Below are 26325 nucleotides of genomic sequence, written 5' to 3'. Positions count from 1 at the left end.
ATCACAGGACTCCAGGACCCCTAAGATCATGACCTGAGCCGAAGGCAGGTGCTCAACCCACCAAGCCACCCAGGTGCCCCTGTGTATTACTTTTATTTTTACTGTATCATGTCTTTAATTTTTGTCATTGTATTTTGTTTTCATTTTACTTATTTTGGGGGTAGATAATACTCAACACATGAATCAAGATTCAGAAAGTACAAAAGGTCAAACTGCCAAAATTCTCCCTCCCACCCCTATTTCCACCCCTATTCCCAGTTTCCCAGTTCCTCTCCCTATCCTAGAAATATTTTATGTAACTACAACCAAGTAATGTTGGTTGTACATGCACACCTGAGTGGTGTGGTATCCCCCTCTATAACACACATTTTAGCTTTCTTTACATGCTATTTCACATCTTAAATTTTTCATACAACAATAGATTTTGAAGAATATATCAGTGCATAAAGAGCTGCTTGTGTGTGTGTGTGTGTGTGTGTGTGTGTGTGTGTGTGTGTGTGTTTAATAACTTCCTAGTGTTCAGTTTATGGATGTACCATACTTTATTTAACCATTCCCCTATTGGTGGATAATAAGATGATTTTCGGTGGTGCCTGGGTGGCTCAGTCGTTAAGCATCTGCCTTCAGCTCAGGTCATGATCCCAGGGTCCTGGGATCAAGTCCCTCATCAGGTTCCTTGCTCAGCAGGGAGCCTGTTTCTCCCTCTCTCTCTGTCTGCCATTCCCCCTGCTTATGTTCTCTGTCTCTGTCAAATAAATAAATAAAATCTTTAAAAAAATGATGGTTTTCAGTCTTTTGCTATTATATAGCATGCTGCAATGTGCATGTATCATTGCACACCTGTGTGGGTATGCCTATAGGTTAAATTCCTAAAAATGGAATTTGTGGGTCAAAAAGGAGATGATTTATAATTCTGATATATATTGCCAATTGCTCTCCATTAAAGACATTCCTACAGCAATGTGAGAGTATTTGCATATATTCTTTTATAACTAAAACAATAGTTTTATTTTTTTTAAGATTTTATTTATTTGACAGAGAGAGAGAGAGTGGGAGAGAGAACACAAGTAGGCAGAGTGGCAGGCAGAGGGAGAAGCACGCTCCCCGCTGAGCAGGGAGCCTGATGCAGGACTCGATCCCAGGACCCTGGGATCATGACCTGAGCTGAAGGCAGACGCTTAACCAACTGAGCCACCCAGGTGCCCCTAAAACAATAGTTTTATTTTTTTATTTATTTTTTTAAAGATTTTATTTATTTGTTCATGAGAGAGAGAGGGAGAGAGAGAGAGAAGCAGAGGGAGAAGCAGGCTCCTAAGGAGCAGGGAGCCCGATGCAGGACTCGATCCCAGGACCCTGGGATCATGCCCTGAGCCGAAGGCAGACGCTTAACCATCTGAGCCACCCAGGCGCCCTAAAACAATAGTTTCAAAAACTTATAATTCAGAAGAGATTACTGAGGAATTACTTCTGCTTAAAACCAGCAGGATTAAAAAGGACAAAAATATTATTACTGATAGCCATATTGTTATTACCACTTGTTATTACCACTGTTCCATCCCCATTGCCCCTCTGCTGATTTTCCTTGGAGTCCCAGGAACAAAAATAATGTAGAGGAAGGGGGGCACCTTGTTATTTTAAAAACCAGGCACCAGATCTCCTCTTAACAAAGAAATTCTGTGATTGGTGTATTAGTTTGCTAGTGCTGTCATAATAAAGTACTATAGATTGGGTCGCTTGAACAACAGAAATGTGTTTTTTCACCGTTCTAGAAGCCAGAAGTGTGAGACGAAGGTGGCAGCAGGGCTGATTTTGTCTGAGGCCCCCTCCACGGCTTGCAAATGGCTGTCTTCTCCCTTTGTCTTCACATGTTCTATCCTGTCTACTTATCTGTGTCCAAATCTCCACTTCTTGCAAGGACATCAGTCATACTGGATGAAGTTCTACCCTAATGACATCATTTTAACTTAATTACCTTTTCATTTTTTTTAAAGATTTTATTTATTTATTTGACAGAGAGAGAGAGAGCACAAACAGGGAACAGCAGGCAGAGGGAGAAACAGACTCCGCACTGAGCAGGGAGCCTGATGCGGGGCTCGATCCCAGGACCCTGGGATCATGACCTAAGCCGAAGGCAGACGCCTAGCCATCTGAGCCACCCAGGCGCCCCTTAATTACTTTTTAAAGACCCTATCTCCAAACACAGTCACATTGTGATATAGTAGGGAATAGGCCTTCAACATATGAATTTAGGGGGGACATAACTCAGTCCAGAACAGTGAGCATTAACCTCATTAAGTATGAGAAGTGGAGTCCCACAGTTGCTCCTCAGCCTTTCTTTCTCATGCAGTCTATTATTTAAGGAGTGAAAGAATTAGAGTTGTGTCCAGGAATATATAGTAAAGGGACACAGAGTGATGGCCAGATGAGCCATAGCAATTAATTCATTGGAAGCAAAGGCAAGGGATCAAAAATGACTAGGACTGCTATAAACCCCAATTAATATTTTAGGTCACAGAGAGGAACTTAGATTTTCCCCTTAGACCCAGGAAGGAGATGAGAACCCATTTTTGTTTAAACCTTAATGGACATAGTGATGACCCCAGCAAGCACCAATGGCTTTAAAAAGAGAAGATTTTATTTCTAGATCACCTAACAGTCCAGCCATTGGTTGGAGGTGTGGATTGTTAGTGACTTTGGGGTCATTAACAAGTGGAAGGTGGAGGAGGGAGAGTGTGCACTGAATACTCTTTAGATCCACCCAGAATGAACTAAACAGGGCAACTTCTGCACAAGCAGTTTGGGTAGATAGTGGAGCAGAAGCTAGGGACTCACATTCACAAATATTTTTTCAATCTAATTATTGAGCATAAAATTGGGATGATTGAAGCATAACTGAGCAGTGAGGGAGTGAAGTCCATGAATGCAGACAATGCCAGAATGAATAAGTGAAATGACATTTTAAAAATGAAATAACATTTATTGGGCATTTATGTAAGCAAGGTTCACACCCCCCCCATTCAGTCATCATAATACCACCATGACATAGTAACAAAGATACTCTTCACCGAACTCTAGCCACACTCCTCTGAGCCTCACCAAACTCTAGCCACACCCCTCTTCTAGGCCTCAACCTTGACCTACAAAGACTTAAACACTAATATAGTTTCTAGCAACTCCAGGCCACATTCCTAAGATGACCCTAGCCCCCCTTAAAGTGCCTGCATGAGAAATATAAGCCAGCTATAGACATTAATAAAGAGAAACTGTGAGTATATTGGTGTTGATTTTCCCTGTAAAACAGAACCAAACAAAACATTAAGTTATCAAAAAAAAAAAAAAAAAAAGAGAGAGAGAGAGAAACCTTACTAAAATGCAGTCAGGAGGCTGAAAGGCTGAGCTCAGGTGCCATACCACTGGACATCAATCACAGGAAGAATTGTCAATTATAGAGCCATCAAGAGAGGATGTACATTGTATCTCCTTCAAGAAATCCAGTAGGTCAGCAGCTCAGCGGATGAGAAACCCTGTCACCCTGAACTCTTGCTTTTCTCCAGTGGGTTTTGGTTTCAAAACAACCCCTCCCAACTTCTCTCCTCTGTTGGACTAATCTATGGTTGTATCCTGTGGCTTGTTTGTCTCAAATTGCAATTCTCTGCTATTCCCAAATAAACCTATTTTTGCTGGTAAAATAACTTTTATTTTTAAGGTCAACACTGCCAAAAGAATTTACTGCTTGTTCCAGCCAACACCTGAAGACAACCCCCCCAACCCAAACCTCCACCCCGTCTCTGTGGGAGCCTAAATTTTGGATAAGCCTCCCTTAACTGACCCAGGCAGGTTACACTTGGCCAAACGCGTTCCATGATTTTTGTAATTTTTCACTTCCCTGATTCTATTATACAGGCCTGGTTCACCCACCTCCATATTCCCTTCTTCTCCCTTTAAAACTCTCAGCCCCCTCTGTACAAATGGAAGTTTGGGCTCCTTTGGTTTAGCATCTGCCTTCCGCTCAGATCAAGATCCAGGATCGAGCCCTGCCTCGGGCTCTCTGCTCAGGAGGGGAGGCTGCTTCTCCCTCTCCCTCTGCCTGCTCTCTGCCTATTTGTCTCTCTGTCTCTCTCTCTGTGTGTGTCAAGTAAATTTAAAAAATCTTTAAAAAAAAGTTCGGGTTCAGTTCACACTGGATAGTCCCTTTTGCTGTAGTATATTTTATATTACTGAGTAAAACCCATAACCAGCCTCCCCCCTTTTTTAAAATTTTTTATGGTTATGTTAATCACCATATATTGCATCATTAGTTTTTGATGTAGTGTTCCATGATTCATTGTTTGTGCATAACACCCAGTGCTCCATGCAGAATGTGCCCTCTTTAATACCCATCACCAGGCTAACCCATCCCCCTACCCTCCTCCCCTCTAGAACCCTGTTTGTTTTTCAGAGTCCATCATCTCTCATGGTTCGTCACCGCCTCTGACTTACTCCCCCTTCATTCTTCCCCTCCTGCTATCTTCTTCTTTTTCTTTTTTCTTAACATATGTTGCATTATTTGTTTCAGAAATACAGTTCTGTGATTCAACAGTCTTGCACAATTCACAGCGCTCACCATAGCACATACCCTCCCCAATGTCTATCACCCAGCCACCCCATCCCTCCCACCCCCCACCACTCCAGCAACACTCAGTTTGTTTCCTGAGATTCAGAATTCCTCATATCAGTGAGGTCATATGATACATGTCTTTCTCTGACTGACTTATTTCACTCAGCATAACACCCTCCAGTTCCATCCATGTCGTTGCAAATCCAGCCTCCCCCTTTATCTTTGACAGTAGTCACTATTAGGATCCCCGCTTTACTGATGACAACACTGACACTTAAAGAGGTTGACATCCTTGCCCGCAGTCGCTCAGCGGAGCTGGTTGGGCTTCGCCTAGCCAGGGCTCCAAGTCTCCAAAAGGCGAGAGGCATAGAGAACCGCTTTGGGCTCTGCGCCGGGAGGTGGAGCAGTGGAGAAAACCGGCGGCCCAGCTGCGAGCTTTCCCCGGCAGTGGACGGAGTAGTGGAGGGGCTCTTGGCACCTCCCCAGCCTGCGCCCAGATGCTGCGCGCCCTGACCAGCACCCTGCGCCTTCCACGCCCCTGGAGGCCCCTTCGCACCCGCAGCTGCGCCTCCCACGGAGCTACCGGAGACCCGGAGATCCAAGTGCGCGCCCTGACCGGCCGCGACCAAGGTATAAGTGCGCTGTCCTGGGGAGCGCCCAGGAGGCGCGGGAGCCATGGCCAGCGCGCCCACGACACGCGGGAAGACAGACCAGTAAGGGGAAGGCGGGCCGCTCGCGGCCTTTGAGGATTTGATCCCCGGCTGCGGTTTCCCAATCAAGGCTCCCCAAGCCTTTCGTAAGGCCGGGGAGGTGGGTGACCACCTTGCCAGCCGCCCCGACCCCTAATTGTGGTGGGACTCTACGTCAACCAAAGTCCCTTCAGTCCCCCATTCGGTGACCTGGGGCTGTGAAGGAGGGGAGGTGAACTCGCGCAGGGATAGGATGAGGCACCAGCGACCCACCGCTTCCACCCCAGTAACTTTAAAAGGCCAGTTGTCCGTCCTGGCCTAGAGTCCTGGCTCGGTTCCAGGGGGCAGGCGGCGGAGCCAATCCCGCTGGCCAGGCAGGGCGGAGTAGGGGGGAGAGGAGAGCAGAGGATGGGGCGTCAGCGGCGCACGGCTCCTTGCGCTCTGGCCCTGCCCACGCTGGCCGACTTTTGTGCCTTTTTGAGTCAAAGAGGAAGTTCCCGCTGGTCCCTGGTGACGTGGTTTGGAGCCTATGGCCAAGAAAGAATTCTGGATGCGAATTCGGTGCAAAAAGTGGTTTTATTAAAGCGCAGGGACAGGACCCGCGGACAGAAAGTGCCCTGGGGTTGTGAGGAGTGACTGATTATATAAGATTTTCTGTCCTATGGAGGGGTGGGTAATGTTAGGGCTCCAGGAATCTATACGTTTCTGGCGATTGCTTTTTTTTTTTTAGAAATCATTAAGACAGTTGCAAACTGCTGGAGACTCAAGTCCTGCGGGACTGTGATCCCTATCAGTTAACCATTTTTTCCCCCCTTTCCTTTGTGCTGGGGCGGCCAGAAGTCCCTGAGGAATGTCACACATATTCCACCTGGGCCGGCGGGGGTTGGGGCGGAGGCTGCCGCGTGTTAGCTTGTGCTTTGCCCTCAGCTTGCCTTCTGCTCCCTCAGCAGAAAACATTTTCCGATTGCACCGGTTCTGTTGTTTTTTGGGGGGTGAGAGGAGACCAAAGTGCATGCAGTGGCGTTACTCACACGCCTCAGTCTGCTGCCTGTTACCATCAGGGCAAAGCCATTTTCTTGGCTTTACTTTCTCCCCAGTCCCAGCCCCTCTCCCTAAATTTGATGTAACATAGTTTGTGTTTTAATTTACATAGTTTTTTTTTTAAGATTTTATTTATTTATTTATTTGAGAGAGAGAGAGAGAGAGAGAGAGAAACAGCATGAGAGGGGATAGGGTCAGAGGGAGAAGCAGGCTCCCCAGTGAGCTGGGAGCCCGATGTGGGACTCGATCCCAGGACTCCGAGATCATGACCTGAGCCGAAGGCAGTCGCTTAACCAACTGAGCCAATGTACATAGATGGTGTCCTACTATACATCTTCTATTTATTTCTTCCTTTTTTCCCTGCTTGAGTCTAAGGTTTTTTTGTTTTGTTTTTGTTTGTTTTGACAACGGAGAGAAGTTTATTTTTTTAAAGATTTTATTTATTTATTTGACAGAGAGAGACACAGCGAGAGAGGGAACACAAAGTGGGGAGTGGGAGAGGGAGAAACAGGCTTCCCATGAGCAGGAAGCCTGATGTGGGACTCGATCCCAGGACTCCTGGATCATGACCTGGGCCGAAGGCAGACGCTTAACGACTGAGCCACCCAGGCGCCCCTGGAGAGAAGTCTATTAAGTGAAGATACAGAAAAAGCTCTCTGTTGACTTTCAGGGAGCAAGAATTTTCTGTCCCCTTCAAGATCTTTCTAGCTGGACTAAATTGACATGAGAATTCACACAGGAGAAAATAAAATTTAATTTTGTGTGTACAGGGAATTCACACAGAATGGAAATTCCAAAAACAGGCAAAATGAGATATATATGTCACTCTTATAAACTAAGAAGAAGAGGGTAGGGGTATGGGACTTCAGAGGGAGGGAATGCAATTCACAGGAATCTAAAAGGAGTAAATGTTTGGTAAACAAATGTTTGCTGGGCCACCCAGAAACAATAGGACATAGAGAACTTTGATCAAACAGGCCATGGAGTGCCTTGGGTGGCATAGTCAGTTAAGGAGTTAAACTTCTGAGTCTTGGTTTCAGCTCAGGCTCAGCACTCAGCAAGGAGTCTGCTTAAGACTTTCTCTCCCTCTCCCTCTGCCCCTCCCCCCTGCTTGCTCTCCCGAGCTCTCCCTCTCAAATAAATAAATCTTTTTATCTTATTACTTCTAAGATCTTTTTAAAAAAGATTTCATTTATTTGAGAGAGCGAGCACGAGTGGGGGAAGAAGCAGAAGAGGGAGAGGGAGAAGCAGACTCCTTATTGAGCAGGGAGCCCGGCTCCAGCTGAATCCCAGGACCCTGAGACCATGACCTGAGCCGAAGCCAGATGCTTAACCAACTGGCCACCCAGATGCCCCTCAAGCAAATAAATCTTAAAAAACAAACAAACAAACAAACAACAGATCTTGCTAGGTTCCTCCCGGTCTACCATACCTAGTTCATAGTAATGTAGTTATCTGTGGTGATAGCTCTCTTCCCGGATCAGATCCTCTATCTGAATTCTTTTTAGGCAGTTGTGGGGGAGGTAAAGAGTTTTTCCTGAGTCTCCTGGGTTTGATTGCTTTTTAACTCAAATAATCTTCATGCCAAAGTGACCCAAAGCAGCCTGCCCATGGCCCCTACAACTCCCACCTACATTACGTAACTACTAGCCTGTGATTTAGGCCATCCAGACATAAGTGACCCGAGGTCAGCTGCTAAGGAAATTATTAACCAGTGGCATGGTGGGTTTGGTAAGAGTGGAGATGGTGTGGTACAGACCTATCCCCACTGCAGAGGTCCCGTAAGGGCAATGTTCTCAGAATCAGGGCTCAACTAAAAACTTAAGGACCATGGCTGAGTCCTCTCTTATTTCTCCAGGACCTGACATGGAATAGTGCAAATTGAATGAAAGCCAAAGACGCCCTGTCGGGCTCCTCACAGCACCCAGCTTTAAATTCTTTCCTTCTATTGAACCCTGGAATTTTCTCTAGCATCTATGCCCTTTTCCTGCTCACTGTACCCACAAACTCTGGCTAAGCACTTATAGGAAATTATCTTTTTTCCTTTTTTGGATTTTATTTTTTTTTAATTTTTATTGTTATGTTAATCACCATATAATTACATCATTTGTTTTGGTGTACTGTTCCATGATTCATTGTTTGTTCATAACACCCAGTGCTCCATGCAGAATGTGCCCTCTTTAATACCCATCACCAGGCTAACCCATCCCCCTACCCTCCTCCCCTCTAGAACCCTGTTTGTTTTTCAGAGTCCATCATCTCTCCTGGTTCGTCTCCCCCTCTGACTTACTCCCCTTCATTCTTCCTCTCCTGCTATCTTCTTCTTTTTCTTTTTTCTTAAAATATGTTGCGTTATTTGTTTCAGAAGTACAGATCTGTGATTCAACAGTCTTGCACAATTCACAGCGCTCACCGTAGCACATACCCTCCCCAATGTCTATCACCCAGCCACCCCACCCCTCCCACCCCCAACCACTCCAGTAACACTCAGTTTGTTCCTGAGATTAATTCCTCATATCAGTGAGGTCATATGATACGTCTTTCTCTGATTGACTTATTTCACTAAGCATAACACCCTCCAGTTCCATCCACGTCATTGCAAATGGCAAGATCTCATTCCTTTTGATGGCTGCATAATATTCCATTGTGTATATATACCACATCTTCTTTATCCATTCATCTGTCAATGGACATCTTGGCTCTTTCCACAGTTTTGCTATTGTGGACTAGATTTTATTTTTAAGTACTCTGTACACCCAGTGTGGGGTTTGAACTTACAACCTCAAGATTAAGTAAGAGTCCCATGCTCTACCAACTGAGCCAGCTAGGTGTTATTTCTTTAAAGGCATTATTTCTTTAAATCCTCATAACAGCCTTTTTATTGTTTCTATTTATGGATCAGGAAATTGAAGGCCAGAAGAGTAAAGCAACTTGCCCAAGGCCAATGGCTAAGCTGTGACTTGAGCCAAGTATCCTATTTGTATTCTGCAGGGAGGAGATAAAGATGGAGAGAACAGATAGAGATGAAATATGGGAGACAGCCAGAAAGAAAGGAGACAGAACAGGAAAGTGAAGAGGAGAGAGGAAAGTTTCTATCAGTCTCAGAACGTCATGACCATGATAGTTTTCTATTGCCACATAATTACCACAAACTTTATTGCTTAAAATAATACACATTTATTATCTTATAGCTTCCGTAGGTGAGAAGTCCAAGCTAAATTTAGCCGGGTTCTCTGCTTCAGGGTTTTACTGAGCTGCAATCCAGGAGTTGGCCAGGGCTGTGGTCTCATCATAGGCTTGACTGAGGAGAGATCTGCTTCCAAGCTTCTCCTCTTGATAGAATTCACCTCCTATTGTTGTAGGACTGAAGCCCTGTTTTCTTCCTCTTGGCCTGGGGGCCATTTTCAGCTCCTGGGGGCTGCCTCTAGTTCCTTGCCACATGACCCTCTCTGTAGGCCACTAGTTTGTCTAGTGTACCCTAGCAAGACAGAGTCTTACATACATTGTATCCTAATCATGGAACTAATACCTCACCACCTCTGCCATATAACTGAACCCCAATCTTGGAAGTGACATTTTATGATCTTAGCTGCATTCTGTTGGTTAAAAGCAATTCTCCTGCCCACACTCCAGGGAAGATTATTGAGGATATGAAGATTGGGCCCCGTCTAGGGTCTGTCTGCCACAAAGACCTTGGACCTCTACACTCTGACATGGTTTTTCTCTATCTACCAGAGTTTCCCTTCCCCAAAGTTGCAGCATTTTCTTTTCTGGAGCATTAGAGCTGGAGAAGACCTTGGGCACATCTGCGTTCTGTGAGACCTCCAGGCCTGCTGAGCTCAAAGAACTTTTTGAAGGTTTCTAGGGAGGCTAAGGAACCCACCTAGTCTGAATGTTACGGTTTTCTGTCCTGAACCACAGTTCTCTAACTCCTGGCTGGAAACTCTGTCCCTTGAGAGCCCTGAAACTTTCATTGTCCCTTCCCTGTGTCACAAATCAACTCACACTGAGAATGCCATCTTAATAAATACTGCTTATTCCACAGACAAGGCTAAGAACCCTGGGATAAAATAATAAGAGGCCTTTGAAGGCTAAAGGATTGGTAAACACGGGAGGGAAAACAGCCAAGAAGGTTGAGTATTTGAGCCCTTGCCCAGAGCCAGTCTCTCTTCCCTACAACTGGCCCGTATTGTGGGGGTGAGTTGAGGCTAGAGTGGGAAGCAATGGCCAGATTGGGGAAAGGGGGCATCTTTTGGGTGGTATTAAGGAATTTGACTTAATTTTGGTGAAAAGAGAAAGGGAGGGACATGGCTGGATTTGGGTTAGAAAGAGGATTCGGACCCAAATGACGGAATGAATGTGGAGTGGGGTAGGATGAGCAAGACTGAAGGCAAGAGGGCCAGTTGGGTGATTCATGTAGTAGAAGAGAGCCCTTACCAGGTGACTGGCTGCAGAGAGGGATATTAGCCAAAAGATCTGAGATCTATTTTAGAGGCTGAATTGGTCACGGAGAATGAGTAAATTTCATGGGGGAGGAAGAGGGAGCAACGGGACAGACTCCCGGGCTGAGAGAGCACCTGCTCACAAAGGTGCAGGACAAAGACCGATCCGTGGGGTGTACAAGCTCTTCCGGTTCTGTGAGGCAGAAAGAATAAGGGGTCATTCTCTCCATTTTATAGTCAGGGAAACTGAAGCCTGGGTGTGTGTGACTTGCCTGAAGTCATGGTGCTCATGAAGGGCAGAGGTTGCCCAGAACCCCGGCTGCAGGCCTACTGGCTCACCCAAGGCTGCCCTGTCACCTGCAGGAATCACTGAGATTCTGATGAATAGACCAAGTGCCCGCAACGCCCTGGGGAACATCTTGGTCAGCGAGGTGAGAAAGGGCAGACCCCGGAGCGGGTGCGGGGGTGCTGGGCCGGCGCTGGGCTGGGAGGCTTCTGACAAGGTCTCCTCTGCAGCTGCTGGAAGCTCTGGCCCAGCTACGGGAGGACCAGCAAGTGCGTGTTCTGCTATTCAGAAGTGGAGTGAAGGGTGTGTTCTGTGCAGGTGGGTTTCCTCCCCTGCCCCTACCCCAGGGCTCAGCAAGATACCCCCAGCCTACAGGAGGTTGGGGGCTTAGGTCAGCTCTCGCATAGGACGTACTATTCCCATTTTACAGATGTGAACTCAAATATTCAGACATAAAATTCCTTGCCTAGTGTTACACAGCTATTAAGAGGCAGAACAGAATTTTAACTTGGCACCTCTGACCCCCAAATCCTTATTCTTTCTGCTACACCATGCTCTGTTCTGACCCTTCATTGAGGAAATGAGGAAACTGAGTCCAGCGACATTCACAAGGTCCGTGGCCAAGATGGGACTCTGTGCCCCTTTGCCCACCCACAAGATCTCAGTCCCTGTCACCATAGCTCTCCACCGCCCCTGGACAATTTGGTCCTCACAAGAGGACAAGCACCATGAACTTCTGTTTCAAAGACAAGAAACGTCCCATCCCCACAACAAGAAGCAAGTGAGTGAGAGGTATGCTGGGCTGAGCTAAGCACCCATGCTGGGTGATTGGGGAAGGGACAGCAGTGGTAAATGGGGAGGTGGGAAGAGGCCATGGGGCACTGTAGGAGGTCTAGGTCTGTCCCTGACTTGCTCTGGAATCCTGGGATCGCCCCTACTCCTCTCTGGCCCTCAGTTTCTCCATCTGTCATTGAGGGGTTGGAACTAATCAAAGACTTGCTAGGGCTCCCAGCTCTGACTTCCTAATCTCAGACTTGGAGAGAATATATTCACCCCCTACTCCTACCTCCAGCCCCCTGCCATCTGGCCTTAGATGACACTACTCTCACCAAGGTCCTTGCCCACCTCCATGCCACTGGGTCCTGCCCCTTGCTTCTCAGCTCTCATCTTACCTGACTGCTCAGCCTCCTTGGACCACACTGACCCCTCCTGTTAAAAAATAATGTCAGCTATTTCTCAATAAAACTGGAAAGAAATAATACATTTTAAATATTATTTTATACATTTAAAATTGTGGTAAATATATACAGTACACAGAGTTTACATTTTAACCATTTTTAAGTATAAAATTAAGTGACACTGAGTACATTCACAAGGCCATGCAACTATCACCACTGTCCAGTTCCAGAAATTTTTCATCATCCCAAACAAATCCTGTACTCATTAACCAATCTCTCCCCATTCCTCCTCCCCCAACCAGCCCCTGATAATCTCTGTTGTACTTTCTATCTCAATCAATTTGCCTATCCTAGGTACCTCATACAAGTGGAATCATGCATTTGTCCTTTTGGGTCTGGGTTCTTTTACTTAGCATAACGTCCTCAAGGTTCATCCATAGTGTAGCATGGCAGGACTTCATTCCTTTTTATGGCTGAACCATATTCCATTGTATATATACTACATTCTGTTTATCTTTTTTTTTTTAAGATTTTATTTATTTGTCAGAGAGAGCACAAGCAGGGGGAGTGAAAGGCAGAGGGAGAAGCAGGCTCCCTGCTGAGCAAAGAGCCTGATGTGGGGCTCGATCCCAACACCCTGGGATCATGACCTGAGCCAAAGGCAGATGCTTAACCAACTGAGCCACCCAGGTGCCCCTTGTTTATCTACGTTGATGGGCACCGGGTTGTTTACACCTTTTGGCTATTGTGAATAATGCTGCTATGAATCACAGCAGGCAAGTCTCTGAGTCTTTGCTTTTAATTCTTTTAGGAGTGTAACTGCTGCATATAGTAATTCTACGTATAACTTTTTGAGGACCCACCCGAGTGTTTTCCTTAGCAGCTGCATCATTTCCCGTTCCCACCAGCAATGTATCAGGGTCCTCCACACCCATGCCAGCACTTGTTTTCTGCCTCTGTTATTGTTGTTTATAATAACCATCCTAAACGGTGTGAAGCTGGTTTCTCATTGTGGATTTGACTTGCATTTCCCTAATGACAATGATGTTGAGCATCGTTTCTTGTACTTATTGACCATCTGTCTGCATCTTCTTTGCAGAAATGTCTATTCAAGTCCCTTGTCCTTTGTGGTTTTTGTTGTTGAGTTCAAGGAGTTCTTTATGTATCCTAGATTATTACTACCTTACCAGATATGCGATTTGCTAGTATTTTCTTCCATTCTGTGGGTTGTCTTTTCACTCTCTTGATAGTGTCCCTTGATGCACAAAAGTTTTTAATTCTGATGTCCAACTTACCTTTTTGTTGTTGTTGCACCTGTCCTTTTTTGACACACAACCCCCCTTTTCCTCCCTGGCTTCCTTGACCATGCTTTCCTGATGTTTCACCTTCCTGTCTGGCTGCTTCTCCTCAAGTTTCTTGGATGGATCCTTCAACAGCCTGGGATTCAGTAATGGGTCATGTCACAAAGGCTGTCACCAACCCCTCACCATCTGCAGGTGCAGACCTGAAGGAGCGGGAGCAGATGAGTGAGGCAGAAGTGGGGATCTTTGTCCAGCGGCTCCGAGGCCTGATGAATGAGATTGGTGAGGTTCTTGCAGTGGGTTGGAGGAGGGCATTCCATAGGAGTCAAATTTCACCAAGCATGCTTTCAGGCTTTGACAATTACTGTTCTTTTTGCCTGGAATTTCCCTCCTTGGCCACCTGAACTTTTTACTCATCCTTTAAGACCACCAGGAAGCTTTATCTCTAAACTTTATCAGAGCACTGATCACCCTGGGTCATCATTGCCTGTTTATAGGTCTGCCTTCCCCATGTCTATTCAGTTCTATGTTCCCAGCCCACCGAGTATAGGGCTTAACACAGAACAGAAAGGGTGGTCCCAGGGAGGCCAACAGGAAAGTGGGCTTGAACGGGGGTCACCTAGCCCATCTCCCCACTCTAGTACCCCGGCTGATTCCCCAACTTTCCCCAATAGGAAAACCTACTTCTAAGATAACCTGGCTGAGGTACCAGGTGAGGCTCCAAACCTGGGACCAATGAGGCCATTGCCCCTCCCTAGCCTTGAGTCCCTGTCCTGGTCCTGCCAGGGCCGTGCAGGCTGAGCCCTTCTTCATCTCCACAGCAGCCTTCCCTGCGCCCACCATCGCAGCTATGGACGGGTTTGCCTTGGGCGGAGGCCTGGAACTCGCCCTGGCCTGTGACCTCCGAGTGGCAGGTACTGGGCAGGAGGAGAGGTGGGGTAGGGTGAGGAGGCAAGCGTAAGTAAAACAGAGTAAGTCTGGGTGTTCTGCAAAGTGAGCCACTACTCTGGGCTTTCCAAACAGCAGCAAAACTAGAGAAAGGTGACGTGGGAGATCCAGAGAGTTTGGGTGTAAGCTGGTTCCCCTCCTGGCCCAGCCATCGACCACTGTAGCACCTGTCACCTCTCAGAACCAGCCTCCCTCATCTCAGGAATGCTTCTACCAACCCCAGAGCAACTGGCTAGAGAACAAAAAGAGGACAGAGAGGGGAGACTGAGGACAAAGATTAATTGTTCAACTTTCCAGTTCTATGCAAGCCAATTCTGTTGTGTCATGTTTTGCAAAAAGACAGTCACAGGGGCAGTTTGTCACCAGTCCAGCTACTCACAAACATACCTGGGCAGGAACATTGCCTTCTGGTTCACTGTGGCACCAGCCAAGGTTTGCATTACTTGTTCAGAGCAGTTGAGCTTTGAAGAGTGGAGGGAGGGGAAGAAAATAATTGATTGCCCTTCTAGGAGGCAGTTAGAAAAAGTCCGAGTGCTATCTGGTGCCACTCTCTTCACTTCCCCTTGCTGCTTTCTCTTGCCACTCCAGGTAGAACATTTAGAAATATGTACCTCCAGGCATAGAGGTAGCTTCTATCTACATGAGAAGGCATCAAAATACCAAGTCAGGTGATGCTCCAACTTGCTTCTCAGGGGCCCATGTTTAGGGCAACTAACTTGCAGGGTTTTGGTAGGTAGCGGAGAGAATATAAAACCCTTATAGGCAGGAGTAATGGCCATTCCCTGCGGCCACACTGTATGGTTCAGATGGCCTGTGAGGGGATTCAGGAGAAGCCTGTGGGGTGGGATGCTCCAGGAGAGCTCCTTAGAGGACACAGAACTCGGAAGGAGATGTGGACTGGAACTCAGGGAAACACAGGCTGGTGAAAAGCTGAGGGAGTAACTGGTAGGAGCAGGAGCAAGGGTCCAGTGAGACAGAGAATCCATTACCCCACTAACAGGCACTGGGCAACTTCCAAGAATCCCTTGTTACAAGCACCATTACCTCATTTGATCCTTAGCAGCTCTCTGATGAAGGCAGGAGAGGGGTAACACTATTTTTTCCACCTGTGAATGAGGCTCAGGGTGAGATTGGCCTGGATGCATACCTCCACCCCTGGGAAGTAGATGAGGGCCTGAGCCTCCTGACTTCCGTGCTAGGGCTCTTCCCAAGGCAGAGTCTGGAGAGGTCTGTTGTGGCCAGCTCATGAAGTGGTTGGCTGGAGGGCTGAGCAGAGCCTAGAGGCAGATGTCTCTTCCCTCTGGGGACTGGCACTGCAGGATAGTGTGGGTGCTTCACTCTGTTCTGTTTAAGCAGCTTCCTCAGCTGTCATGGGGCTGATCGAGACTACCCGAGGGCTCCTCCCCGGAGCAGGTAACTGTACCCACTGCACCCATCCTTCTCTTACTTAATCCCACTCTCTCCAGGTTACTTCCCTGCTTTCCTCTTTTGCCTTGTACTCTGGGCTCTGCCCTTCCATCCTCACTCAGAATCTGCTCCTCTGAGAAGTCTTGGTTGACTCCCAAACTGGGCTTCTCTGGGCTCCCACTTCCCATGTGGATTTACTAACCCTGCTCCATCCTGGCAGGAGGGACTCAGAGGCTGCCTCGATGCCTGGGGGCGGCCCTGGCAAAGGAGCTCATCTTCACAGGCCGAAGACTGAGTGGTGCACAGGCCCAAGCCCTGGGGCTGGTGAACCACGCTGTTTCCCAGAATGAGGAGGGCAACGCCGCCTACCATCGGGCACGGGAACTGGCCCAGGAGATCCTGCCCCAGGTGTGGTTGCAGCCCAGCACAGGAGGGAGGGCCTGTGCCATGGGGGAGGGAGGGGGGTGCAACTGTGGGGAGGCCAGGGGGGTATGTCCCATGGGGCCACACAAGATCCACTTATCCAGACTTATATTTATTTTATTTATTTTTTTAAAGAGTTTATTTATTTGACAGAGAGAGACACAGCAAGAGAGGGAACACAAGCAGGGGGAGTGGGAGAGGGAGAAGCAGGCCTCCCGCTGAGCAGGGAGCCCGATGCAGGGCTTGATCCCAGGACCCTGGGACAGTGACCTGGGCCGAAGGCAGACACTTAACGACTGAGCCACCCAGGCGCCCCCCAGACTTATATTTAAATTGAATTAAAAATTTAGTTTCTCCGGGCACTTGGCTGGCTCAATCAGTAGAACACACGATTCTTGATCTTAGGTTTGAGATCAAGTCCCACACTGGTGTACAGATTACTTAAAAATAAAAAAAATTTAGTTTCTCAGTTACACTTCCCCATTTCAGATGCTAATGGCGACATGTGGCTAGTGCCTACTATATTGGACAGTACTGCAATAAAATGTCCCAAAAATTAAAAAAGCAAAATTCTAAAGCAGATAAAGAACAACCAGCTTATCTTTTCAGACACACTGCAGGGTGGAGAAATTCCTGAAATGCATCATGTAAGACATGTGTTAGGACTCAGCCTACGTGTACCAGGACAGGATCTGGCTGATGGGGTCTTCAAGGACCTGGGAGCCTCTCACTGCTGGCTTCTTACTACTCTAAGAGGACCAAGAGGGATGTCCCAAGTTTCCACATGAAAGCAGCTTGAAATGGAACTAGGTTTTATAATTTATAGTAAATACTGACTTAGCCATCAGACACAATCCTATGTACTTTAAAAGTCTCTGAATTACTAGTAGAGTCCAGCTGAGTTGATTATCCCTGTTGTATCTGTGATATAACAGACCCAGAAACATTAAGTGACTTGCTCAATCAAGGTCACAAAAAAGTGATTGCAATACCAGAAAAAGACAGTACTGGTATTTGGGCTTTTATTTTGCATAATACAAAATACAATATAAAAACTGGTATTCTAAAGAGTGCAGGGGGCGCCTGGGTGGCTTAGTCATTGGGCGTCTGCCTTCAGCTCGGGTCATGGTCCCGGGGTCCTGGGATTGAGCCCTGTATCGGGCTCCCTGCTTGGTGAGCCTGCTTCTCCCTCTCCCTCTGCTGCTCCCCCTGCTTGTGCTCTCTCTCTGTCAAATAAATGAGGAGAATCTTAAAAAAAAAAAAAGAACCACTGATGTATAGTACCCTTTTAAAAAAGAGTGCAGAATATTAAACTCAAACTAAATATCAAATGCATTTCCAACACAAAAAAATTAAACATGTTACAAAATAAAGATAAAAGCTTATAAAACTGTTAACTATATATTATTTTAATATTAACAGATGAAAGTATTTTAATTAATCACTAAAGTATTTTATTTCAGAAAAAATCTGTCTCCCTTAAGTTTATATAATCCTTCTTGTTCTAACTTTGAGGTCTTCTCCGAGGGTAAAGATTGTAACTTTTAAAAATTAATAGTGAGTTCGGTCTAAAAGAAAGCATGTGTCTTTTCTTTTTTCTTCATCATATACAAATGGAATCTGATGCTGTTACCTAGACCATTTTAATGCTGTCAGGTTTCTGTTACACTTGAGCAAAAAGTCTCTGAACCAACACAAAACTCTTGAGTGACTCAAGGTAGCACATGGCTGACTGCACTTCCACAGGCGGGCGCGGAAGGGGGGCGGTGGCTATAGCAAGCAAGACTTGGGGACTGTGGGGTTTGTCTTTTTGCATGAACTGAATGCAAGAGGACTTAGATTTCAGATTTTTTAATATACTGAAGCAATGGTATCCTATTAATATAATTACTAGTATTTCAGTACTTAAAAGTAGCTTTGTATACCAAGACAACAGCTTACCAAAAATTAGTTGTACATTCACTAATCCCAATCTTTAATTCCTGGCAGAGTTATTGGGTGCCAAGAATGAGAGGGTTCCTGGATGGGGTGAGTGTTGGGGATGGTGTGGTAGTTAGCTGTTCTCTAGTGGATAAACCACCAAGACTAGGGAGCCAAATGGTATATATATATATATCCACACACTCAGGAAAAAAATATTATATTTTCAGCACATACACACATACCATATCTATATAGTTTTTACTTTTCTTTGGTGAGAAATCAGTTTATTAGGTAGTTACCTAAATAATAACGCATATTCATGACAAGCAAAACAAATAGAACAGAAGAATATAAGGGCATAAAGAAAAATCAAAAATAGGGTCGGGTGCCTGGGTGGCTCAGTTAAGCATCTGCCTTTAGCTCAGGTCATGATCCCAGGGTCCTGAGATTGAGTCCCACATTGGGTTCCCTGCTCTGCAGGGAGTCTGCTTCTCCCTCTGCTCCCTCCACCCCGGCTTGTGCTCATTCTCTCTCTCAAATAAATAAATTCTTAAAAAAAAAAAAAAAAAGTAGGGTGACCCAGGTGATCTTGTCTTCCTAAGGCTGTCCCAGTTAAAAGTGAAAGTCCCATATCCTGATAACTCTCAGTTCCTGGCAAACCAGGATACGTGGTCACCAAAACAGCTCTCAATTCCCCAATCCCTCTCCCCAGAGATGACCACTGTTTTATTTTTTTTTTGAGATGACCACTGTCAACTTACACACTCTTCCAGAAATTTTCATTGTATATATAAGAATATATATTATGCACATATACTCACATATCTAAACAACTCTGAATTCCTTTTAAGATGGTTTGGGGGACAAGGAACACACCTTTAGAGGCTAATCCAGTTCTAAGAGACATTTGAAAAACATGAAATTAAAATACACATAGTAAAGAATTCAAACAGTTTGGAAAAGTATAAAACAAAAAGTGAAGTTCTCCATTCTCCTCTTCCCAAAGGCATGTCATGCCAACATCTTTTACACAAACGAGATAACAATATACTTAGTATGCACCTTCATTTTTTTCACCCAGTATTTTGGAGTTTCCCATTTCAGCACATACTACCGACCTCATTCTTTTAAATAACTGCACACTTTTTCATTCACAGTACAGATGTGCCATCATTACTTAATCAGTACTCTAATAATGAACATTTATGTTGCTTTTCGCTACTGCAAAATAGCTGGAGTGTATAACTAAACATCTTCATGTACTTCTAGAAGTACATCTATAAGGTAGATTCCTACACAGAATTACAGTATCAGGGTACATACATCCATCTAATAACATTTGCCAGTTCTTGCCAAGTTGCCTTCAGAAGCACTGTACCAATTTACTCTATTAATAATGTATGCAAATACCTATTTCCTGAATTTCAGCAATAGTGGGCATTATCAGCATTTTACGATTTACCTATTCTTAGGTGAAAGGGGGCACCTCATGGTTTTGAGCTACATTTCTTTAAGAGTAAAACTGAAAAAATCCTTATGCTTATATCCCCTTTTCTGTGAACTACCCTTGTGAATTATTTGTTAAAAAATTATGCCAGATCTTTGTAAATCAAGGACATTTGCTGGTCAGAAGTATCACAGGGTGCCTGGGGGCTCAGTTGTTGCTGAACGTTTGCCTTTGGCTTGGGTCATGATCCCAGGGTCCTGGGATCGAGCCCCACATTGGGCTCCCTGCTCGGCAGGAAGCCTGCTTCTCCCTCTCCCACTCCCCCTGCTTGTGTTCCCTCTCTCGCTGTGTCTCTGTCAAATAAATAAATAAAATCTTAAAAAATAAAAGGCATCACAAATGTATCTTCTCAGTTTTTTACTTTTGTCTTTTATTCATGGCATTTTTCCCTACAGGAGGTCATTCATGTTTATGTAGCTAGCTTTTTCATTTATAGCTTCTATGTTAACAGACTTAAAAATCTTTTTTTCTGAGAAAGTTGTACTTACAAAAACCTCAAATAATACAATACAAGCAACAGAGTAAGTAAATGCAGTCTTTGCCAGGAAGTGAGGCTGGGCATGGAGTGCCAGGCCCTGTAGCGGCACAAGTTAATTAGAAGCAAGATCAGTGAAGCAAAGGTGGCCACTTTGATGCACTTGCTTCCAAGTGGCTGTGTAAAATGGCCCCTTGGGATCTCAACCCAGGCCGGTCAGACTCCACAAAGCCCAAGTTCCTAATCTTGACCTTTTGTTTACTCTGCTGGGATGAAACCTTCTTGCAGTGGAGGCTTTTCTATCTGCCAAGATGAGAGGGGTAGGGGAACAGAGCAACGGTGGGAAAGGTGTCCAAGTGTCACTCTTTGGACAAACATGGCCAAGTGCTTCACCTCCCTGAGCCTCAATTAAAGATGGCACCATCCTTGAAGGGTGGGTAGCACCATTAGACAAGTCTGTGGGTAGGAAAACACTTTGTAAATGGTAGCATGTTATACACATTGGTGGGCTGGATTAACGACAAGAACCTCAGATAGTCAGAATTGGGAGGATCAGGGATCAGTCAGGCTTCCTTCATTATAGCTAAGAATGTCAATATGGTGGCTAACTGAACATTAAAAAAAAAAAAAGACTACCAACCAAGAAGGAGTAGGTACTAACACTAACAAAATCTAAGTCAGTAGAATAGCTGGAACTTGACCCAGACCGATCTACCTGTCCATGACTCTTCCCCCACCACGAAGCTATGTCCCTCTCTTTATTCCAAACCCCCGTCCCCCGCCAACTATCAGCACTAATTCCCTCAACCAAGCCTTTTCTTTTTTCTTTTCCCTAGGCACCCATTGCTGTGCGGCTGGGCAAAGTAGCCATTGACAGAGGAATGGAGGTAAGCAGGTTCTGGGTCAGGACTTGGGTCCACTGAAGTCAGTGTGGGGGGGGCTAGGAGGCAGTGCTTTCATACCAATGCAGGCTAAAAGCACAGCTGGAAAAACTAAAAAACGGGATTCTTCTAACAGACATTGAGTATGACCTCTCTCTTTGTGCCTTAGTTTACCCACCCATGAAATGTAAAGTTTGGCCAGATGACATTCTGAATTACATTTTATTTTCATCTCTCTCTGTTAGAGAGAAGGTAATTGAGGTCCAGAAAGGGTAAATGACTTGTCTAGGGTCATAGAGTAAGTGAGTAATAAGAACGAAGCTCTGTGTGGCTCCCAGACCATGTTCTCGGGTTTGTGCTGGTGGTAAAGGTGACCTCAAGGACAGAGCTCAGGGTGGTGTCTTGGATGCAAACTAATCCATCCTTAGACAACTTACTCATCAATTCACTCGTTACACACTGAATCTAGACCTGAGCTGAGAACTGGGACACAGAGATCAGTTAAATACGGTCACTGTCACCAAGGTGGAGAGAGGACAGATACACACAGAATCACTAATACAAGGTTAAGGATACCAAGCAGGGATGCCTGGCTGGCTTGGTCAGTAGGGCGTGCAACTCTTAATCTTGGGGTCATGGGTTCGAACCCCACACTGGGTACAGAGGTTACTTAAAAAAAGGGAAGTATCAAGAGGATACCCTGGAAGGGTGAGAGCTATGATATCGATGTGGCTAGTGGTTACTACTGGGTAGTGTTGGGTTAGAGATATTTTGTAGATTTGGGCCTTGGGAAGGATTAGGGTTTGAGAAAAAGAATGGTATGAGCAAAAGCACAGAAGTGTATAAACAAGCAACTTGACTGAATGGGAGTAAGGAATGAGTGAAACTACATAGCACAGAAGGTAGGGACAAAGGCTCTGGTGCTAGCCTGTCTGGGTTCAAAGACCTGCTTTTCCGTATACTGTTGTGACCTTTACTTTCTATGCCTGATTTCTCAGCTGTATAGTAGGGATAATAACCCTCGCTGTAAAAGTAGATGAGTTCATACACACAAGGTACTTCTCTTAGAACAGGGCTTATAAGTGGTAGGAGCAGTAAACACTGGGCAGTAGAGGCTGGAAAGTTGCCAGAGGCCCGGCCATAGAAGCCTAGGACATTATTCCTCAGGGCAACGGAAAGCCTGTGAAGTTCCCTTACCAGGAGGGCCCGGGGCATGGAGAGGCGGCCGGATGCGAAAAGGGGCCACTGGCTGTGCAAGCAAAGCTCACACTTACCCTCCTCCTCAGCTCTCCAGGCCGAGTGCCATCCTCCCCGCTGTTTTCAAAGTACCCCCACCCCTTTGTCCCAACATTGTTTTATCACTGTTACAAACGGTGTTAAACCTCTCCAGGTGGGAATTGCCTTATCATAATCATCTCTGTCCAGATGGACTAGCATACAGTAAGCCTCAGTAATACTGCACCAGACGAATCCATGAACAGTAGGGAATGGGGGTATACGCAGTAGGGTGGGCTGGCACCCAGTGCAGACGGAGGTGGCTTAAGGTCAGGCTGATCAAGGCACCACTTCTTTTTCACAGGTGGACATCTCATCAGGGATGGCCATTGAAGGAATATGCTATGCCCAGGTATGTGACCGCTGCCAGTCCACGCACACTTCCAAGCAGAGGCCAGGCCAAAGTGGGAAGACTTGTGCCATACATAACCAATTTAGTAGGTTCCTCCTAACCTGAAGAGTTAGACTCTGGACCACTCCCTCTTAGAATTAGCCTGGGGCAGTCCTAGGGAAACCACACTGCTTCTCTCTGGGACTGTTTCCCCAGCCATCTAATAGTGGTACATCCTGCCACACTAGGTGCACACAGACTCACAGAGCACACAGGTAGGTACTTGACAAAGCACCACTTCTACTCTCTGTACCAGTGGCTGCTGTAGAGGCCAGGCTGGAGTTGGGATGTCACGGCCTTGGTTATAGCCTGCAGGCTGTGTGTTCAATGAGGGTGAGGGGGCGAAGGAGGGGGAAGGAGGGGTGGGGGTGGGGGTGACCTGGGGCTGACTTATTTAGCCCTGGACTCCTGGGTGAGTCAAAAATACTAATCTCTAGAGTTTAACAAATATCCACAGTACTCTTAAACAAGGAGTCCTGGAACTTGCAGAACCTGGTGTGAACTAACTACACACCAGACTCAAAGCCAGATTTCTTACTGCAAAACTTAACTGTTTTTCTCTACTAAGCAGCCGCATATCAGACTGCTGCAGACTATCATCTCTCTGGAGGCATGTAAGCAGTGTGCAGGAGGCTAATGTGATAGGCCACGGAGCCAGAGATGTGGCCTGCCTTCCCCAGGAAACCAAGGAGGCACTGAGGCCCATACCTCTCCCTGGCCCATTACCAGAGTCAAGAGACAATGGGAAGACGTGGACTCTGACCTTGTCAGGGGGTAGACAAGTTTGAGCAAGTCTTTATTGGCCTCTGGCCCTGCAGCTCCCCGCAAAATTAATACTCTGTCTTGTTGTTTCAGAACATCCCCACTCAGGACCGCCTAGAGGGCATGGCAGCCTTCAGGGAGAAGCGGCCCCCCAGATTTGTTGGCAAGTGACTCCCATTTAACTATAAGCATGGGAGAAGCCTGCCTTCCAGGGCAGGATCCAAAAGGAAAATTTGCAGGGTGACTGTTCATCATTTCACCTCTCTGGGCTTTAGTCTCCTCACAATGACAAGGACAGATATAAAACTGGAATGGTGTTTGATACCAAGGTCCTGCCCATGCCACCTGCAGCTATATTCATAATTCCTCATCCTGGCTAGATAATCACTGGGATCAAGTTGGCTTTGGAGAATATGTCTCTCCCTACTCAAATGGTAAACTAAGGATTAAAACAGACCATCCGGGCCTTTGTATTATTGGCTCTCAGGCCTGACCTCTGCCTCTCAGTTATCGGGTGCTCACCAGAGATGGCAAAAGGTTGTAAGAACCCTCCAGTTTCTTCCTCTGTACAACAGAGAGAACACAGAAACCCTGGTAGTGGCTGAACAGGCATCAGGAATCAGACTGCAGATCCCAGCTCTCTGCCATTCATTGTGTGCCTCAGCTTCCTCATCTGCAAAATGAAACTGCTGTGAGGATTAAAAAAAAAGCCTACGCCTCATGTTCAATAAACCTGAGTTATGATTAATGTACAGTGTTTTTAATAGAACCAAATGAAATTATCACTGAGAAAACTTTTTGTGAACTCTATAGGGTGGCAGGCAATCTTCGATAGCTGAAGTACATAGCCCTCAGGAGCACTGAGAAGGGAGCATTAAGTCTGAAGGAGAGAACAAAGGAAATGGGCAGGTAACACTGGAGTGAAGCCTGAAGGTTCAACAGACATTTGTGGCAAGGAGAAGAGGGCTGAAGGGGAACAGCAAGAGTGAAGGCTAGCAAGAGGACGACACACTTAGAAATGATGGGGCCTGATAAATACATATGCACACTAGCTAGCCCTCCTCCTGGACCAAGGTAGAGAAGGCTGCATCTTACGCTGCGGCCTTATGGCTCTTCTTTGATTCATCTGAGCTTCCCGGGCCTAGGCCTGACCTAGAGACACTAAGTGAAGGGCACAGATATATACTCCCTCCCCCGCATTGTTGATATGCTGCTAAATATAAGTGTGCCCAAGGCTGGGTGCTCTTTTCCTGGAAGGAAGAGTAAGAGAAAAGTCCAGGCCATAAAACCAGAACCAACCATATTAGCTGGAACTATGCATTAGCTGTAACTACTCCAGAAAGTAACAACCTTACTGAACGTCCTTTTTCTCTTCTGTTAAATGAGGAGAATACAACTTATCTATCCCAGAGGACTGTTGTGAATGAAATGAAACTTGGAGGGGTGCCTCAGCAGGCACTAGTTCCTACCACATTCTCACAGTAGCACAAGCTAGTATCTGGTAACAGAATGTTCTAAAGTACTAGAACCCAGGTCAGGAAATGAAGACAGCCATTTGGAATTATGCAGAACCCTGAATAAGAGAAAATATGGTGCAGTTTCAGAACTGTAGAAGGAAACAGGTTACAAATGCCCTTTATCCAGTGGGACACTGGTGAGCAAGAATCTGGAATATGATTCAGAGTAAGGATAAGCCTCATTTGATTCCAAAAGATGGTATACAGTACTCCAGTTAAGAGTCTGGCCAGCTAAAAGCACAAATATCTAGTATGAAAATATGCTACTCATCAAAAAGGAATTTACTTTTGTTCTTTGGACAGATAAATGGCAAGACACATTTCGTTAGCTGTCAGTAATAAGGAAGGAATCGATACTCTGTTCCACAGAGGAGGTTTGCAAAGGACACAAACAGAAGCTTCTGCTACTGTATACTGCAGTTGAGGATGGTTCTCAAAAGCCCCTATTTTTCTTGCCTCCATTCTAGGCAAGAGCACTCTTGAAATCTATAGTAAAGTCTTTTTTCTGGCTTCCTCCTCCTCCTGGGTTGGTCACAGTCCCACTAAAATCAAAACCTTACAGGATCAAGATTTATAGTCCCTATACAATCTTCATCTAAACACGCCACTTGAAGTCCTAAATGCTACTATTTTCCACCACCACACCCACTTACATAGAATGCTATGTTCACTCAGTCTAATGTGTAAAGTTGGAGGAAGAAAGGCCAGAGGCAGATATCCAAAATTGTAAAAAAAAAAAAAAAAAGGTTATTTTTCTTCCCTCTACCCCCACAAGTGGAAGATACTTTAATATTTATTTTAAAAAAATTCCCCCCACCTTGTTCCTCCCCTCCAGTGGAGATTCTGCCTCCCAATAAGCATGTATTTCCCAGAACTTTTTCACATACTTTTCTATTAGCTTCACATAACTAGGAGTAACAACTCAGGATATTCTTTCAAACATGAAATTTAACACAAATACGAAGGTCTCCCGTTGGTCTTTCTTTCCCCTTCGTTTGACAAACCCCCCCAGTTAAGAAACCGGCCAGGGTTAGGAAAAGTAACTGGCAGGGCTGTTGAAACATAAGCTCACAGACCTTCCCACAGAGTCCGAGACTTGATTTTGCAAAACTTTTTTTTTTTTTTGATTTTGCAAAACTATTGAAGGGGTGCTCTCAGAATGATTCCAACTTGATTTGGGATTATGGCTACCATTCAAATCCAACCTTTTTGTAGCCTACAGAAAATCAACAATAAAAGGCCAGTGTGGCAACCAACTCACAAACTCCAATGACAAGTGGTT

The 26325-nt window shown here is 45.7% G+C and overlaps 1 protein-coding gene across 5 annotated transcripts; it reads left to right on the top strand.

Moving 5' to 3' along the window:
* Nucleotides 1-4801: 4801 nt before the first annotated feature.
* ECHDC2 (enoyl-CoA hydratase domain containing 2) lies at nucleotides 4802-25096 on the top strand. Of its 5 annotated transcripts, none has more exons than XM_027610319.2 (10): nucleotides 4802-5227; nucleotides 11133-11200; nucleotides 11286-11373; nucleotides 13730-13816; nucleotides 14359-14448; nucleotides 15839-15895; nucleotides 16110-16297; nucleotides 21054-21104; nucleotides 22678-22725; nucleotides 23620-25096. In XM_027610319.2, the coding sequence occupies exons 1-10, from the start codon at nucleotides 5095-5097 to the stop codon at nucleotides 23695-23697; spliced, it is 888 nt and encodes a 295-aa protein (XP_027466120.1). In that variant the 5' UTR covers nucleotides 4802-5094; the 3' UTR covers nucleotides 23698-25096. The 5 variants fall into 5 exon arrangements, with proteins under 5 accessions (XP_027466120.1, XP_027466130.1, XP_027466140.1 ...); XM_027610309.2 differs by having other exon boundaries at nucleotides 4807-5227; nucleotides 14356-14448; nucleotides 23620-25093; XM_027610329.2 differs by lacking the exon at nucleotides 14359-14448 and having other exon boundaries at nucleotides 4803-5227.
* Nucleotides 25097-26325: the final 1229 nt, after the last annotated feature.

Source organism: Zalophus californianus, chromosome 4 (genome assembly GCF_009762305.2).
Source record: "Zalophus californianus isolate mZalCal1 chromosome 4, mZalCal1.pri.v2, whole genome shotgun sequence".
NCBI lineage: Eukaryota > Metazoa > Chordata > Mammalia > Carnivora > Otariidae > Zalophus > Zalophus californianus.
This window is presented reverse-complemented; position numbering and strand designations above follow the sequence as displayed.